The sequence below is a fragment of the Penicillium manginii genome, assembly GCF_028828005.1.
Source record: "Penicillium manginii strain IBT 31320 chromosome Unknown utg000010l:1.0-1143873.0:1.0-1144522.0, whole genome shotgun sequence".
NCBI classification, from domain to species: domain Eukaryota; kingdom Fungi; phylum Ascomycota; class Eurotiomycetes; order Eurotiales; family Aspergillaceae; genus Penicillium; species Penicillium manginii.
This window is the reverse complement of record NW_026643111.1, coordinates 593,825-611,286: the sequence shown is the minus strand read 5'-3', so window position 1 is coordinate 611,286 and position 17,462 is coordinate 593,825. Positions and strand designations below refer to the sequence as shown.

The 17,462-nt window shown below is 48.1% G+C and overlaps 6 protein-coding genes across 6 annotated transcripts; 2 read left to right on the top strand and 4 right to left on the bottom strand.

The window, feature by feature from the left end:
* Positions 1-924: 924 nt before the first annotated feature.
* N7533_013122 (ankyrin repeat domain-containing protein) lies at positions 925-1,380 on the bottom strand (the record flags this gene model as incomplete). The annotated part of the gene is made up of 1 exon (XM_057109772.1): positions 925-1,380. The coding sequence occupies one exon, from the start codon at positions 1,378-1,380 to the stop codon at positions 925-927; it is 456 nt and encodes a 151-aa protein (XP_056953357.1).
* A 2,132-nt stretch (positions 1,381-3,512) lies between these two features.
* N7533_013121 (uncharacterized protein) lies at positions 3,513-4,325 on the top strand (the record flags this gene model as incomplete). Its single annotated transcript, XM_057109771.1, has 1 exon — positions 3,513-4,325. The coding sequence occupies one exon, from the start codon at positions 3,513-3,515 to the stop codon at positions 4,323-4,325; it is 813 nt and encodes a 270-aa protein (XP_056953356.1).
* A 477-nt stretch (positions 4,326-4,802) lies between these two features.
* On the bottom strand, positions 4,803-5,117 carry N7533_013120 (Chitinase II; the record flags this gene model as incomplete). Its single annotated transcript, XM_057109770.1, has 2 exons — positions 4,803-4,922; positions 5,019-5,117. The coding sequence occupies 2 exons, from the start codon at positions 5,115-5,117 to the stop codon at positions 4,803-4,805; spliced, it is 219 nt and encodes a 72-aa protein (XP_056953355.1).
* An 865-nt stretch (positions 5,118-5,982) lies between these two features.
* N7533_013119 (uncharacterized protein) lies at positions 5,983-7,788 on the top strand (the record flags this gene model as incomplete). Its single annotated transcript, XM_057109769.1, has 2 exons — positions 5,983-6,926; positions 7,002-7,788. 2 exons carry the CDS (start codon positions 5,983-5,985, stop codon positions 7,786-7,788), a joined length of 1,731 nt encoding a protein of 576 aa, XP_056953354.1.
* Positions 7,789-8,596: 808 nt separating this feature from the next.
* Positions 8,597-11,862, bottom strand: N7533_013118 (mannose-ethanolamine phosphotransferase GPI13; the record flags this gene model as incomplete). Its single annotated transcript, XM_057109768.1, has 3 exons — positions 8,597-9,601; positions 9,625-11,593; positions 11,684-11,862. 3 exons carry the CDS (start codon positions 11,860-11,862, stop codon positions 8,597-8,599), a joined length of 3,153 nt encoding a protein of 1,050 aa, XP_056953353.1.
* A 1,249-nt stretch (positions 11,863-13,111) lies between these two features.
* On the bottom strand, positions 13,112-13,580 carry N7533_013117 (uncharacterized protein; the record flags this gene model as incomplete). Its single annotated transcript, XM_057109767.1, is given in 2 exon segments — positions 13,112-13,340; positions 13,360-13,580. The coding sequence occupies 2 exon segments, from the start codon at positions 13,578-13,580 to the stop codon at positions 13,112-13,114; spliced, it is 450 nt and encodes a 149-aa protein (XP_056953352.1).
* Positions 13,581-17,462: the final 3,882 nt, after the last annotated feature.

Below are 17,462 nucleotides of genomic sequence, written 5' to 3'. Positions count from 1 at the left end.
AAAACCAGAGAGGGAGTCGAGCCTTGACATAGTATTGGAGCGTGAACAGAAAACCTTGGAATACACATGTCGACATTGTACCTAGGTATTTTCAAGGCTATCGGGCTGGTCTGACCAGTAGCCGAATCCCAGATCCTGACTGTGTTATTAATTGACGCTGATGCGAGTCGGCTTCTATCTGGCGACCAGGCAATGGAGCTGACCGAATTATCATGCCCCTCAAGGGTTGATATACTCTGGCCGGTAGCCGGATCCCAGATCCCAAAGACAGCATCAAAACTGCCTGAAATCAAGAAATAATGCCGAGACATCCGGAAGCTGCCGGGCTGTCTTAGTGGCTGTCCCCACTAGCCTGCTCTAGCATATACTACCTAGCGCACAGGGTTCATCCCGCTTACTATTGTGTCCAGTGGACTCTCTTTCAAACGCCCTAGACAATTATCCTGCGAAGCGAGGTGAAAACTAGTGCATCAGACCCATGGTAAATTCCGAGTAATAAAGCGAAGCGAGATAACAATCCCCTTGTATATTAGTAGCCGAAACTAAGAGAAAGACTAATGAATATTTCATGGAAGTTGGAGCCTAGCAAGGTTTGAAAATCTACGCAGAGTATATGGTGTGTTGTAATATTTCGGCTGTACTATGATGTTATCCGACGAATCACTTCCATGAAATGCTGTTTGTGTACAGAGTCTGTAGCTTTTTCTCATTCTCGATGGGACCCCTTTCTATAACCTCTTCAGGAAATATCCGTGGTATTGACAAATTCCGGAGAAATAGCAAGTACATCCCTATTGTCTCCTTGGATACAAAGGCGTGACTACCTACTAGGTACAGAACTTACCTAGGTATAATATACTACGGCTTATATATCAATGTCAACAGGAGCTTATGAGTCATTGGCACAGGTTCCAGAATTTATTTTCACATAGAATCTATATTTTCAGACTCAGGCTCTGAAGGTTCATCAGGAACATCTTCTTCAGGAGGAACACAGCAACACCCATGTTTAAGGTTGGGGCGATCAGTACCGTCTCTGTCTTCTGATTCCCAATTCTCTCTGTCACTATCGGAGAGCGTATCAATGGTCGCACCATGAAGCTTCAGTAAATTAGCCATGTCCTTGTAACCTTTCCTTTCAGCAACATATAGGCTAGCATTCCCATGCTCTGAAGCATCCAAGCCATTGCGCAGAAGAAATTCAACCATGGAGTAGTTCCCTCGCAATGCAGCAAGTTTTAAGGCTGGTTTCTGGGATCGCACATCCCTTTTCAGTAGAACAGAAACGATATCCTGATGATCATCTTCAACGGCGCGGCACAAGGGCGAAGGGGTATACCGCTGTGGATCAGCACCACACTCGAGTAACTTGCTCACCATTTCAGTGTGTCCATACTGCACAGCTATAAACAATGGTGGGTTGTCAATGTCAACTTTCCGGCTATGCCATCTTTTCTTGGTATAGGCTGGAAGTGGGTTTGCAGTATGACTTCAGCGATAGAAGTTGACTTCTGCACCAAAATTTAACAGAGCCTGAACAACCTCTGAATATCCAGCCTTAATACCCACCGCTAGGGCATACTGAATATTAATAATACTCATAAAGTAGTATCCTTGCGAGAAAAGGGGATGAGTATAGAGATCTTCCCAATAGGGATCTGATCTTCTTTTCTTATCTTCCTACTCTTCCTCCTTATCCTGGTCCTGTTCCTCTTCTTCAACACCCATATTTCTCTTACATCGGGTCAAATAGGGCACCTGGGTCGCTTGCTGGGGAGGCGAGTGAGATTTAGTTTGGGTAAGATCTAATCCGACTAAAAGATCTTTGAGTTATGGAAGGAGATTGTACTCGGTAGCAATAGGGAAAGCCGACCCGTGATCGTACTAAGCATTCCAATAGTGTAGACACTTTATAAGCTCTTGGTACAGACGACGATTGGTTCTAACCAATCCGTATATGTCGCTTTGGCGCAAAAGATAGGATAAAATGATCCACAGGATTTCAGTAGGTAGATGAGAAAGGCTCATTTCGATGTGTGCAAGCAGAATTGAAAAAGCACGTAATTTCCCAGATATATATATGTTGTGTGTAGGGGGCAAAGTGGAAATGAAAGATTTGTCTATTCCTTGAAGCCCCTATGTCCATTTTTTGGTTCTCGGTTGGAGGTCTATTACTAACGCGTTAGGGTGATTCCGGTATTTGGGTAAAATACTCCGTTCTAGTGCGTGACGCGTTGGTCACATATAGGGTGTAGAGCAAGCACCGCTACTGGTTCCGCATTAGTAGATATTGGTCCAGGCTAGACTGCGGAATACCCGCGGGTTGTGCGGAGACCCCCTACCCTCAACCCTCAAATTGAGGGTAACTTCGCAAGCTTTAATACCCTTACCCGCGAGAGTATTTTGCGGTCTTACCCACGGGTATTAGAGGGTACCCTCATGCTCTCTTTTTTGTATAAGTTCGCTTAATTAACTACTTTAGGCAGCTTGTATAGGCATAAGGAGGTATTAAAATCGACGTATTTTTGGCATGTTTTACTTAGGTATTATCTTGGTACAATTAAATCATAATATTATAAGCTATAAAAGTCTTTATTATAAGCTATCACGACGGATCGTAACATTACTAGTCGATTTCACCATCCTATTGCTTAGCATTGCTGAATAACTTGCTTTGTCATCGTAATATTCTGTTAGTTAAATAGTTTTCATGAGGTATTCTAAGTAGAGACAGACTTTCACCTCTTTCGATACAATACCCAAAATAACTATAGTGACCGAATATTGGTCGCGAAATAAGCCTATATACTATATAATTTCACAGAATTCTAGTTTAGCACAATTATATTACAAACTATTTGTTACGGACCTTGCGACGAGGGGCCGCAACTTACTGATGGGCCACCGAGAGCCAACCAACACTAGGGGGCATGCATTAGCTCCAGAAGTCACGTACACGGGGACAGGTACCCAAGGCACCCCCAGAGTTACGGGTGAAGAAACACTCAGGATAAGACGCACGAACAAGCGTCCTTCCTACCACCACTCATACTACATTATGGCGATGTCTAGTGCTAATTAACACCGGCGTGAGCGCTGTGTCACATTTGGATACTGTGACGGTGCATCATATTGATTTTACACTATTTGTAAGGCAGTTTGACGAATTGGTGGTATTCTAAAGGCCTAAATAGCTTAATATAACGCGTGGAATATGTATAATAATACTATAAACAGCGCGTATCACGTACCATAATAGGGGGGGCGGTGTACTAATATGGTGGGCGGTAGAAAAAGGCGGTCGCACGGAGGGTTTCAAACTTTTCGAACGCCACTGTATCAAGCTAGTTGTTGTAAAAGTACTGTATTGTCAGGTTACATCGACCATTCAAGCTCCTTAGCGCCAAGACGATGGCTTGTCCACTCAGCGGATGCTCTGTTTGTATATAAAGAACCTAGTGCCCGAGACAGTCAGCGGGGGTTGACTCTTCAAAATATTATTTTTCTCCACTATGTCACTAAAACAGGCATTAGACAAAGTTCCTGCAGGAGTGCCACTCCCTTGGAAATTTCACCACGAAAACTGGGAGCAGCCATGGGAGTCTCAATCGGGTGATTTTCCACCTGACGAAACTGAGCTGCAACATGGTCAAAGACGACGTCAAATAAAATGTGAGCGCTGGCTCAGACACCGTCGTGGAATGTCAGGTTATCTCATATCAGAAGAAATCTCTCGCTGGCCATGGGGATATACAATCTATCGCACTGTTTTCACGCCGGAATCAGACACTCACTGGGAAGCTATGGTGGACGCAATTCGAGAAAACATATTTGCCTCTCTTGAAATTCAGTTACGAGAGGATTCGGACGAGAACGAGAATGCACACCGACTTCTACGAGACGGATATCGCAGCCTTGAGTTTAAAGAGAAAGCTAGCCTCGACGGAGCTAGTGTCGAGCAAGTTCGCGAGCAATTCAAATATTTTGTCACAAATGAGTTCTTCGCTGCTGGTGCTCGATTTCGCTGGTGTATTCTCATCGATTCAGAGGCACTTCAATCATTTATACACTACCCACAGCCTGTCAAACCTTCTGAACTATCAGAGCCCGGTGCATTTGAAGAAAATGGTGCCTGGGTGACGGTTGTGGATCCTGAATATGAGCCGGGCTCTTATACCAAGGGCAAAGCCCGCTTCTACCAAGGATATATGTGTTGCCATCTTAATAGACTGCTCTCTCTTGCATGGGCAGGATCTATGAAGCATATGTCGAAAATGATTCGTCGGGATGGCGATGGTATTCCCTGGTACGAAGAAAACCTTTAATAGTCGAGTAACACATGAGAATAACCAATTCGAAATCGTTATAATTTTTTTTTTTCAGAAAAAGCAAAAGAAAGAAAAACCCCAAAATATTTATCTCATTGATCGGGCGATGTATAAACCTTCCAAGAAGCCAGTAGTCACATACTGCTCTACTGCTTAAAAATAATACTATTTATACTGACTCTTCTATATGTTGAACACTACAGAATGTTTTTGAGTAAACGGAGAAATCAATAATTAGCTGTGCCAGGCCGCTATCTCACTATTCACTTTATAATTCCAAGTATTTGACTAGTAGATATTATTGGTGTTGAGCTTAATCTTCCTGCCCACCTGATTTCGAAGGTCCTTGATGATTTGCAGCACTTTGGCCCTTGATGGGCTGTTTTTATTTTTCTATGTATCTTCCATCTTTTGAAGTGCATCGGTAAGCTAATTTGAGGACTTTCTAACTATTTTATTTAAGTGATCTTCGAATCACTCATCCCAATATTCCACAATCTTGGCGTTATTACCTGTCGCTTTATTATATTTGTCTTGTGTAAGCTGTAGCTCCTCTCTCAGGAGATTATTGGTCGCCTTCAATCTTTTCCAGACCTCTGAGTTATTTAAGTAATTGAATATAGTGATTACCTGCACTGTCACTCAAATTAGCTAGCCATTCTTGCAGTGGGCGAGGATTATGAGACATACCCTTTTCATACCGGTCAACGCTTCTGATGGATTTACCTTTTTGATGGCATTCGAAAACCTAGTCTTAGCTACTGGATCGACAAGGCGCCAAATCCACATTATTTGGTCTAGTCAGTAACTGATCACTTGGAGGCCCATCCCAAGATAGGGAAAATGAGAAATAGTAATCTGTTAGCGGCTCACCAATGCTTTCATGCCATTCAGACGCTTTTACAACAAGCGGAACTGCTGGTCGTTCCTTGAGCTTCCAAGTGTTTCCATGACTCTCTCGGATGGTGTTCCTGGGTTGTATCCACCCGGGAGTGGTGTGGTTTCTGTCAAAACATTTTGGGTGAAGAAGCTGAGGAAAAAATTACAGTCCACTCCGCAGGCCGGGTTATTTGCAAGGAACTTGAAGAATATTGCCATGCTCTGTAGCTCAATAATATGCTCCGCTATATTTTGTCAGCAATCGCTAATCTACTAGATAGATCCCAGATACTTCAACTTACTGTGGTAATCTGACGTTGTAGTCACAGTCACAGTTCTAACTCGGATTTGTGTGTTGGTACAAGTCACATCTTGGTTATCAATAGCCTCGCTTCTGATAGGATCATTGGTAGACCATTGTCCACTGCTCGGAAATCCTTAACGGTAGAATTCGACTTTGACCTGAAGCTGGCCATCATCACAAATGAAAGAGTCTTTCTCTCTGGATATCCGCTTATCCAAAGTATAAAGTACAGCTCTCTGAGAGATTGTCAGTCCTGCTCAATCCAAAATAGTACAGCTTGTTACGGTTTAAAATCTTACTTTTTCGTCCCATTCTAAATGACGCCGGGCAACATCCACCGAATCCTCCTGTATAGAATCGGGATCAAAGCCCTCCTCCGTGCACAGAGAAGGTTCATCTATGCAATGGTCGTAATCAAACACCTTCAACACACGAGCGCCAAATCAGAACCCGAATTCACTTTTACGGCAAATGATGAGTCTTGCAGACCGTGGCTGGACTGACCTGACTCTATTAACAAAGCTTTTGACCAATCCATCCAAAAGTTGGAAAAGATACGGCTGCCTTTTCTTAGCGTACGCGATTTTGCTCCATGTCCTTGGGGGTATCATTTCCCCAATACAACAAGTTTACCTGTCGACGTCGACTGTAAAGACCCCAACAGCACCATACGAAATCCGCTCTCTCCAAGACACCCCGGGCAAATTCACGAGAAGTGGAGATGACAGCAATACTGTCGCGCTCGCGACAAGAAAAGCTATAGAAGTGGTTTCTGCAGCCGAAATCCCATCAGGATTATGGTCCAGCTCCAACACAACCTGCAAATTCCAAGGGAAAAAGCAAGAGATCACTGAAACGTTGGACCCAGCTTGCATTCAGCCCGGACTATCATGGGCTAATATGTCTGCCATACCGGAGCCCTTCCTATCGCAACTCCCAAAGGATTTCAACTCAGGTCTCATTCGCCAACTTGCACCAAGATTCAAGTCCACGGCATCTTACGAGAATATAACTTCGGCGGAATTCCCGGCCGATTGCGCATCACGCCCTGGCTCTCTCTCAATCGCATACTCCAACATCACTGACAACGGCGGCGAAGCGGAAATTTGGGCACTACATGCGTGCATGCCGGCGGATTTGAGCATGTCACCCTGGAAAGATACTCGCGACCGACAGGATTTTACCGAGGAGCTCTATATTAATGTGACTCTGAACGATGCCATGCAGTTTCGAGCCAAGGAATTGTCCCGTAATCGAAGCCTACCCGAGTCGGAATATTTCCGCGTCAAAGTACGCACTACAGCTGGGTACTTTGAGCTTCCTAATTACATGAACGGAGAAAAAGCCGGGTCGCTGTTAAACAAGATACCTCCGGACTTTTGTGGGGATAATTGTATTGAGCAGGTCGATTCATGGTGAGTACAATCACAGCTGTACAAAACATATCGAGCCAAATCGAGCCAACTTGAACTAATACGTGTAATTCACAGGGGCCAACTATCAACCGAATATCAGAATAAAGGACCCCTTCACAATACCGCATTGGCTTTGTTCGGCGAGGGGTCATACCTGGCAAACCAGGCCAAAGCCCCAGATCTCTATACTGTCAACGATGATGATGCAAGTTACTCCGACTGTGTTGACCTTGTACCCTTCGGCCTCCTTTTCAAGTCTTCGATATCCAACTACGGAGCCAGAATTAACGCCCGGATTGGCGAGAGCGAAATAAATTCATGCATGAGAAAAGGATCCTCCCTCACGGTGAATATTGAAATTGGCGCTTTCCTGTCGAACTTCCGATACGACCTCGATGTGATTGCCAATGCCTTCACAGTGGCTGCGTACCTGGCGAACCGGGCCTGGATATACGACGGAAGTGGAGGGTCGTGGCTGGTATCATACGATGTTGGCGAGGACTCGCAGCGGCCGTCTATCTCGAACGAAGGGGTGATACTTATCTCGACGTTGGTCGTGATTTTTCTGATCCTCTTATGGGCCGCTACGATGTATGCTATCTGTCTACCGCGCTGGACTGAGAAGCTTGATTCTTTTACACTGATGCGAATTGGCGCTAGTATTCACGAGAAAGTCCCTCTTCGTCTGGCAGGTAATCTCGAAAGTATACCCGTGCTAGACGAAACACCTGGCTGGATCGGCGATTCTACAGCGGAGGAGAAATTCGGACATGTTGCTCTAGGCGGGCCGGCTGAATTGAATGGGAGCAAGTTTTTTGATTCCTACTATAGACCTGGGATAGAGAAAAGGCTAAAGGAGTGATCTGATCTGTCTATATTGACGTTTCCATGCGTCCACTCGCTCGATCGATCAAGAACCAAGGAACAAACTACCGTGCCTGCCTTCTGCTTCTTGTTAGACACGAGAAGATATTCAAGACGGAGCCAATCAAGTGGATATATGACGAGCCCGATGTTGAAAAAATACCGCTTGCCCGTCAAATCCAGGCATTGCTCAATACTAGTAGTTCTTGCGGACTTTTTTTTTTCAACATAACACCCTCTCATTGAGGGCTTTGTGGCTCGCTGGTGGAAATTCGCAAAAATGGTCTTCAAATAGCCAGACGTTCGCGGAAAAAGAAGCGAGCCCGAAAAAAAGAAGAAATTCTTCCGACTAGGAGAACTTGATGAAAACTTGGAGGAAGTAGCTTTCTCCAGCTTGAACTTGAAGTGACAAGGGCAATTCGTCGAAAATGATGAGATCCGAGTCCGCAGCATGGCGGGCATGGCATGGCCCCGGACGAACTTCAGGGAAGCCCGAGAATGCAACTTGAATCACGAGTATACTAGTAGCAGCCTGATATCTCCAATTCCAAGACTTCTAGCAGAATTCAAGTTTACACCAGATTATTAAACGAACTTATTAACGTATGATTAGATTTATTTATTTTCTCAAACGCAAGAAATACAATACAGGGTAGTAAGGTAATAATAAGACAAGGAAATCCAATTCCCCGCTCCACCTCACAAGCGAGGTGTGATCATCCCCACGAAGATCCCACAGGACCATCTTCTTGAGACAATATGATATATGTGATAATGAAACAGAAAAAACCCCACTTAACTCGGTCTCACCAGCCAAAGATCTCACCAACACTCAGCGTACTCCACCGCACCCCGCCAACAGCAAAGACCATAAGGACGACATCAACAATAGCCAACACGCCCGCACCCATCATAAACCTAGGGCTGAAAATCCGATAAAGCATCAGATGGCGGCGGAGATGACCCGCCCACATCGTCGTAGCGAGATTGATAGTCGCCAGATACAGCGTATGTGTAGCAACAGCCTGGACAACGTCGGAAAGGAGTTTCGTCGCCGGGTTCGCGGATTTAGCACCCTGGCCCGAAACACGGTCTGAAGTTTGGAGGGGTCGTTTCCAAAGAACGGTGAGTGGGACGGCGAGGGCGGCGAGGATCTGCGCGCCGAAGGTGTTGAGCACGACGAAGAGGGGGGTCCAGGGATATTTGATTGTTGATAAGGGAATGAAGGCTGTTTCCCACTGGATGGAGCTTGGGGTGGCCTGGTGGCCTGTTTTGAAGAAGTAGAAGGAGCCCAGGAGGCCGAGGATGATGGGGCCGATGGGTGAGTTGGACAGTGTTAGGCTGTTTGTGTCGAGGATTTCGAGGAGGGAGAGGATTTGCCAGACTAGGAGGGCGATTGCGCCTTGGCCCATTGGCTTTTGCAGGAGGATGATTGCTAGCGCGAAGTTGAGGACTAGGAAGAAGAAGCGCGTGCCGTACATGTTGCCGAAGCCGAGGATTGTCACGGTTGTGCGGGGCTTTTGCTCCACGCCGGCGATTATGGGGGCTGGGGGTGCGTTTGGGTCTTCCGGTGGCTTGTTCACGCTTATGCTGATGCAGGGCTTGGAGTAGATGTATGCGCCGGTTCCGGCGGCGAGGGCGAGGGCTAGGACGAGTTGGGCTAGGAAGACGCGGATGGTTTTGAGCGTTTCTTTGCTCAGGGGGAGCCATTCGCCGTCATCGGCGCCTTCAAGCACCCAGAAGATTGAGGTGATTATGAGGCCGAAACGGAATGCGTAGCTGATCCAGAGAGTTGCGGCTCCTTCGTATGACTTGGAGCCACTGTAGAATGAACGAATGACGGCGGGGAGAGGAAGAAGGCGACTGCAAAGGGGATTCCGAGCTGCCAGGGGGCTGAGATGGAGGAGGTTGAGGAAGCGTAGTAGGTCGAGCGACAGAATGGCATTTGTTCTTCACGGCAGAGACGAGAGAAAGAGGCCAGACGACCAAGAATCACGAAAAGGACCGAGTGGTAGACACCCAGAACACGGTCAGTGGTCGTCTTCTGGCGCATCGATGAAATGCCAGCACAGACGCCGAATGTCGTGAGGAAGAACAGAAGAATCTCATCTTCCCAGATAGTATAAGAGTTCGAGGCGAATCCGACGGACTGGGAAACAGTGAAGAAGAATGCGAGCCACCCCCACATACCATTCGGCAGGGGAAGCGTCAAGTTGGCGGGCTTCTTGACCATGACAACTGCAGAACCTGCCATACTTCCCACCGCAGCAAGGAAGACGGACAGATCGATGGTGGACATATCGGTGAATCCGAAAAGTGACAAGACACTGCCAACAGCAGCACCCACTCCAGATCCAACGCCAACAAACGAAAGGAGCTGCGAGGAAAGCTCAGTCCGGTCATTCTTCATTCCACGAGCGTACAGTACCAAAAGAGCAATGCCGCCAAAGAGAAGTGCAACACCTTGAATCATACTCGGAACATCAAAGGTTGTCCAAAGTCCACGGCACACATCTAAGGTATGACGCTGGTACTTGCGATATAGCTCATAGCTAGAACGAACAGCAGTAGACTTAGATGTGAAACTCTTCGAGCCAGCCTTCCACTCCGCTTCAGCGGCAGACCAAAGCGAGGACGACTCCTCGTCATCAGCACCGCCGCGGGAGATTTCATACGCAGCTTGATACCTCTTGATCTGCGCCGCAGTGAGGCGACTCACGGTAGCCAGATTGGCCCAGTCGTTGCCCTTCGGGCCAGCAAAGGCCTCTTCAATGGGGGAGCCGAGGTTGTTGAACGGAATGGGGATTCCAAGCATCAGGGACAGCGTGGGAACAAGATCAATCTGCGGGATTGGACGTTCCTTTGCATTACTAGGTGGGAGCAGGCTTTCTTTGCTTGTGCGGCCAAAAGTGCCACGCTTGGAGTACATCCACAAAGCAGCCTCGACCTCATCGTCCGATTCGCCGCCGTGATCGCCCTTGATATCCATTCCGTGGTCGCCCATCACAACGAGGAGAGTATCGTCGTCGAGGGCGGCAATGATGTCACGAATCACACGGTCCATTTCTTGCAACTTGCTCGCCATGGCAGCGTGGTTCGGGCCGTATCTGTGGCCAGCGTGATCAACACCGAGATAATGGCCAAAGATCACATCCCACTTGGACTTGTTCTCCGGGCGGAGGAGCGGGAACAGATGCTCGTTCACGCCATTGTCAACAGTGTGCAGGTCCCAGACGTTGAATGAATCGAATGGGCGAGTCAGATTGGCGTCGAAATATCCGGGATAAAGAGCCTGCCAGGTATCATCTCCGAGCTGGACGAGGGTCTTTCCAGCACTGTGCAGTTGGGCAACCAGATTATCTTCGTCAATGGCGGTGCCGGCGAAGTTGGAGCCGGCATCCACGAATGTGGGCAGAGTTCCCGTGGTCAGTCCCTTCAATCGTTGCAGGGTTGCAGTGGGTGCGTCGGCGATGAACGGAAGCAGGAAAGCGTTGGCCGGGTTGTTGATGGCGGTCTCGTAAAAGACGGGGATGTTGTCGTGGAAAAGGTGAGCGGCCTCACTCTCCTCCTTGGGCACAAAGGGTACTGTGAAGTCGTATCGAAGGGCATCGATTATAATGACAACAGCTTTGTCGAAAGACTTCTGATGCCAACATCCATTCGCTTGCTGATTTGATGTTACGTGTTGGGAGCCCGGGATGATATCGAATGGAAGCTCCTGGCAGGAGGATTTATTGTCGAGAACCATGCGCGTGAGCAGGAAGCCCTTGGTGAAGAAGTAAATGCCGGCAATGTGAAGTAATCTGCAAGAGCAGCCACAGTCAGTCTTGGATGTCCCTCGACGTCGCTCATGTGGCGAGTAGAATTCCAAATCATAGGTCCTCTAGACTCACAAGATCCAGGTAAGCACCCCCATCACGCCGAAATGCTTAGTCTTGAATTCATTCTCCAATTCGCGTGCTTTTTGTTCCTGTATGGCGGATTCTTTCGACTGGTCTGCAGCGCGGGCATTGATCTGGTCATTCTTGGAAGCTGGGGTGCCCCGAGGGCCTTTTCGCGGGGTTGATGCCATTTTTGTAAGCAGCGTGTGTGAATTCTGTCTTCGCGGGAGCTGTTGAGTCGAAATTCTGAATGCCGACGGCGCGGTGCCAGATGGTATGAAGGCGCAATCCGAGTCGTCGAGGGAGGGGGACTGAAGTGCGCGAGTGGCACAAGGATAGGGAAGCCGAATTCAAGCACGGATCAAGGCGATTGACTCGCTTCCAGCAGAGCTTGAGGGGAGAATCGAGCTAAGTGGGAACTGATCTGAGTGAAGCGGGTGGTGAAAAGGTCGCCCCTGTCTGTGCTCTTCAGGGTGAGCGGCTGCCCTGGATATTAAAAGCTGCACATCGCTTCTGCGAGTGCGTTAAGGTAAAGAAAGAAAAGATCCAAAGGAGTGTGGTGAAGTAGATTGGAAATGGAAATTTGGCTTGACGTCGCGGAAAGCGGCGGGTTGAAGAGGAGAGAGCTCTCGGTGGTTGTCAGCATTCCTGATTGGCTGAAGGGCGGGTCGCACACAAGATTTGTTTAGGTGCACACTACAGTCTCAGGTTGATGGAGTACGGAGTAGATAGTGGGTAACACAAGTAAAATAAAGACTTATTTGCATAGCAATAAATTGCAGATTTGCCTAGGAAGATAGGAGGACTAAGTACATACATTATCCAGCTGCCGGAGAAAAAGCGCCAAGAGGCGCAGAAGAAAGTAAGGAGGTAGACAAGCCCCGAAAAGAACAAAAGAAGGGCTGTCTTAAAAAAGGGGGGTGAAGAAGAAGAAGAGAAAAAGAATATGGAACATAAAAGAGAAACACGTTGGTCAAACGTCTTTCAGACCCTAGGAACGTGGCAGGGTAGAAATTAACATGGAAGACCACGAGGAAGAAAAAAAAATGATAAAGAAACGCCATAGATAAACTTCAGATAAATCGGCAGTCCCTCGCTATACACAATCCAGACTTGGCGGGATCTCCGGAGTAAAAGATGTGAGCCAATTTTCTTGAGGTTCAGATGTCCTCAAGGCAAAGGCAAGGTCAAGTTGTTCGTCTGGAGAATAGCCAAGCAAAATAAGAGCGGCTCAGGTGTATGTGCATATGCATGCCACGGGGTGACAGGGTCGGTAGGAAACAGAGAAATAGGTATATGGGAAGGAAATGGAAGAGAGAAGGTCGCCAAGGTGCTCGTCATGCTTTTAGGAAGTCGTGGAAGAAAAAGGATGCTGGGTGGATGGAGCGGTCTGGTGGATCACGGCTTTGGTGGCAGAGTAGAATTAGGCCCGTGATCGGTTTAAGAGTAGCTCTTCATATCCTCCTTCTCCTTCAAGCCGCCCATCCGCTCAATGTCGAGGGAGTGGAACCGTCCATAGTCGGTAGTTTGGTAAGGCGGCAGCTCCTCGTTGCAGGGCTCGAGGCCATAGCTGCCGTGTTCACTAATGCGGACCACGACCATCTTGGAGGATCGCTTTCCAGAGGCATCCTCCTCTTCGGGGAAGGTGATGCGAATCTCGGGGACCGGGCTGGGTGGGGGGGCTGGACGAGTTGTCCATGAGGCTGCGTTTCTCGTCACAGACCATCACGGAGTCAGTCCTGTTGGTGGTGATTGTCATGCCGCGGTTGTGAGTAGGGACCTGGCCATTGTGTACGGGCAGTACGGATTGTTTCATAGCCTGACGCTTACGGCGGAGGACGAGAAGGCCGGCAACCAGAGCGAGAGCGAGCAAAACGAGAACCAGGAGAGAGATGAGGAGGTCGACCATGGGGGGTGGAGAGGCCATCATTGCTGCTGGCATCACCACGAGTGACGAGGCGAGGAAGAATATTGGTCATATTGGCGGTCGGGTTGGCGTGTTTGTCGAATTGGCTGTCGATTCAAGTGGTGGTGTTGTTGTTGATGGTCGACGATTGATAGTCGATAGTATCGCGTCTCGGATGGGTGGGGAAAAAAACAGAGATCGACGTTAAATTCCAAAGAGTGTCACGGATGAGATCCGGGGTTGGGTCTGAAGCAAGTCGTAGGATTGGGTTGTTTCGAATACACAGATGGAGGGTCGAGGCCTCGAAAGAATGGCAGAGTCGGAGACGGGAAAGGATAGGCGTCAAGTGGGAAAAAGAATGGATCGCAGGGCGTGCAGCTGAAAGAGTGAAGCCGACACCTGCTGGAATGGAAGGATGGAGAGAGAGGAAGGGTGTGTGGACAGGAGGAAGAGAGGGTTTGGAGAATGGAGAATGAAGGGAAAACAGGGGGAGAACAGGGAGGGAAAAGAGGGCAGTGCCTAGTGCAACGCCAGGGCTCCGCTTTGACAGTCGACCAGCGCCTCGCCCTTTTATTTTTGGGGCCAACTGTTGACCCCAGTACTGAATAGGTTAGGCTATACTGTTGGCTGTGCATAAACCTGTAGTGAAGGGCCAATGGCCATCGTGTGCCTGGCAGTTAGCTGCCCCAGAGTGGTGGTTAGCTGGCCGACGGCGCGAGAGGATGGGAGCGGATTGGATGAAAAAGGGGTTACTCCACCAAAACAACTAACCCACTTGGTGATGGTTCCCCTGAGGAACTTGATTGATTCGTCTCCACATTTTACATGAGCTCGTGTGCCTTGAATCATGGACAGTGTAGTACTGTATGTACATAGTGTACTCCGTAGTAGGTCATAGTCTCAACCTTGAAGTATGTATGTCTCATCAATGAACCTTGACTTTGTTTACTTTTTACTCTATCAGTCACGGTGTTTATTGACATGCGTCATGGGAGAAGAGAGTAAAAAGGAAATTGATTTATGCACCTGGGCACCTAGTATCGCTATGTTATTAATGTGAGGCAAGGACTCAATTCAATATCCATGTGAGCAGGCCCATGCCGGTTGACTATATGCAAACCTGGGGAGAGAAATTATGCATAGTAAATATACTCAGACTTGGAGAGAAGATGGACATGGAACTAAAGTGCATACCTACTAGTAGTACTAGGCAATAAAGAGTTGGTGTTAATTATGAGTAGGAGCTTGATACTACTAGTATAACCTTGGAATCCATACTAGTACCTAGTACTACCTACCTACTAGGTATCAAATCTTTAGACGAGGTCGTAAAGGCCGCCGAGGTCCATCCTGAATCACTGGCTACCTAGGTAGGTGGCCTACTTCTGGGGTACAGTAGTAGGTACTAGGTGTCCTAGAGGCAGATATAGTTATATGTTTCTACCTATGTAGTGTCTGCCTCAAGCTAGACCAACCTTGGAAATCCGAGTTTATGAAATGCCCATACTAATAGTACTTAGAAGTAGTAGTAGCTTCAAGTTCAACGAACTTGGAGCAACTTGCCAAGCCCTAACTGGGTAGAAGTATATATCAGACTACCAGCCCTGGAGTATCACCGTGACCCAGCCTGGTCACGGTATATTCGAGGATACCCCCCGACACGGGCTGGTACCATTCATGGATAGACCGTAGACCAACTTCGAATATCGGATATATTCCATTCAATCGTAAAAACGCCGAACTGGTGACAAGGTGGATCCCGATAGAGTTCTCGTGTAGGGTTCACGCAACAACTTGAACATGCCCAGTTGCCCAGGTGTGCAGCCTCCAAGGGTGTGTTCCTGGTAGTAGCTTGAGCTATATATCTGCTACATACGTGGTCTGCATTCAACTTGAATTTTGTCGAAATACTACTACTAGTAGTATCCATGGATCCGAATAAAACCATGGGATTAGGATTAGGCCTGCTAGGTAAATATCTGTGTATGTATATACTAGTAGTATGTATAGAGGTGAACCAGTCTCCCTGGTGGGTGGCTTAATTCAAACGGCGGAAATTGCTAACCCGCCGGGCCCGTCAAACATCTAAGCTTTCGGACACTAAATTTCTCACCAGACCAATAGACTCGAGCACCGCTACTAGTACGAACTACGGTATATAAATCCCCAGAGGACCAAAACCCTTCAGCCCACCGAACCGGGTGGCAGACCACTAGCATCTGCCCAAATCCCATCCTACAAAACCTGGCCTGAATCGACTATCCGTGGCTAGATCAGACCACCCCATCATGATCTCGCCACAGCCAAAAGAAAATCAGCATCTCGCCAAGACCAAGACCAACGCCATCGCAAACACAACCAGTCCTTGACACGTTGTAAACCAAACCACGCGCCAACAGCATGGCCCATTGTGCAGACACAACACAGACATTACTCCGAACGCCAGCCAGAAACCGACACAAGTATCAGTGCGGGCGCACTCCCATGAAGTATGTACAGCTAAACACGAATATTTAAATCGATACATCGAACATTCGATTCGATCCAAGCCAAGTTCCCCTCAGTGGAGACTCAGACCGAGGCAGACCTAGACCCCATTTGCTTGCCGTGCAGCAAAAGTCCCAGAAGGAAAGAAAAAAGAAAAAAAGAAGGCAGCTGTCAAGTCCCGGAAATCTGGACCTGGCGCTTTGTATTTATACGTATCGTCGGGGAAAAAACCTCTCTTGGCTACCCTGCATATAGCTAGCTACAGCGCTTTGACGAAAGAGCGGTCGCGCTGGTCTGGCCTGATCCTCCGCCTGCGGCAATCGGATACGATGCAAGGCAAGGCAGAGAAGAGACTAGAAGAAGAGGAAGAAGAAGATCCTGCGGCATACGGAGTACCTAAGGTAGTGTATGCAGAGTCTTCCTACTGTAGTCAGTCATAGTCAATGTCACGGCCCTCTTCTCTACGGATGATCCCGCCAAAAGATCCGGGGAAGATGAAGAATTCCTTCGGCGCCCAGGCGACAGAGTACATAGCAGACTGTGTGACTTTTGTGCAAGGATCCGCAGGTCCGGATCCTTGCTCTTGCTGCGGTTGTATGACTGATTTAGTTTGTATTGGATTGGATTAGATTCTATGTCTCGGTCTCTTTTCAATCTTGTCTGCTGCTGGCCAGGTTTTCCTTTTCCTTTTCCTACGGATTTCCTAGTGTTTTTTTCCCCCCAGATCGCCTCTACTATCTAGATAGCGCGAGTAGCAGTGTCTCCGCGGATGAGCTCGGACGCCTCTGGCTGTGGTTCATCCAGGTCAAGTTATTCTTCCGAGCCGAGGAGGGGGTGGAGTGGAGAGGAGTGGAGTGCAGGCGTAGAAGGAGGAGAGGGGGGGGACGTACTCTGTACTGTACTAGGTCTCTTGGATCCAAGGATCAGTGTGACGACGTCGAAGCAAGGGGTTCGATGGGAACATTTACTAGCTCGATTGGCTCCGGGCCCTAAAGCGCGGCACCGGCGCACACCGTCGCGACTGAGCGCACTATTTGTGAGACAAGCACGGAGGAAAGGAACTCAGACTAGGCTAGTTATCTCGACCCAACTCCAGGGTTAGACTATTTATTTTTATTGTCTGTCTTTAGTTCTAGAGACAGTGCTAGGGACTGAATGAGAATGAGCTACAGTAGACTAGAAGGGCCTAACGGACTCGGGGGGTTTCTAGGGATAAAACTGCCGAGTCGATCATTTCACAACGAACCGTCGATCCATGAGTCAATCAGTCAATCAGCCCTGTCTTGTCCGAGGCTGTCTCTACCCATTGAGTTCCTGACCGGAGAAAGTACCTCCGCCAACGAGAGGGCGAATGGCCTGGAATGGCAGGCAATCCACAGGTCGGAAGGTGGCGGTCCT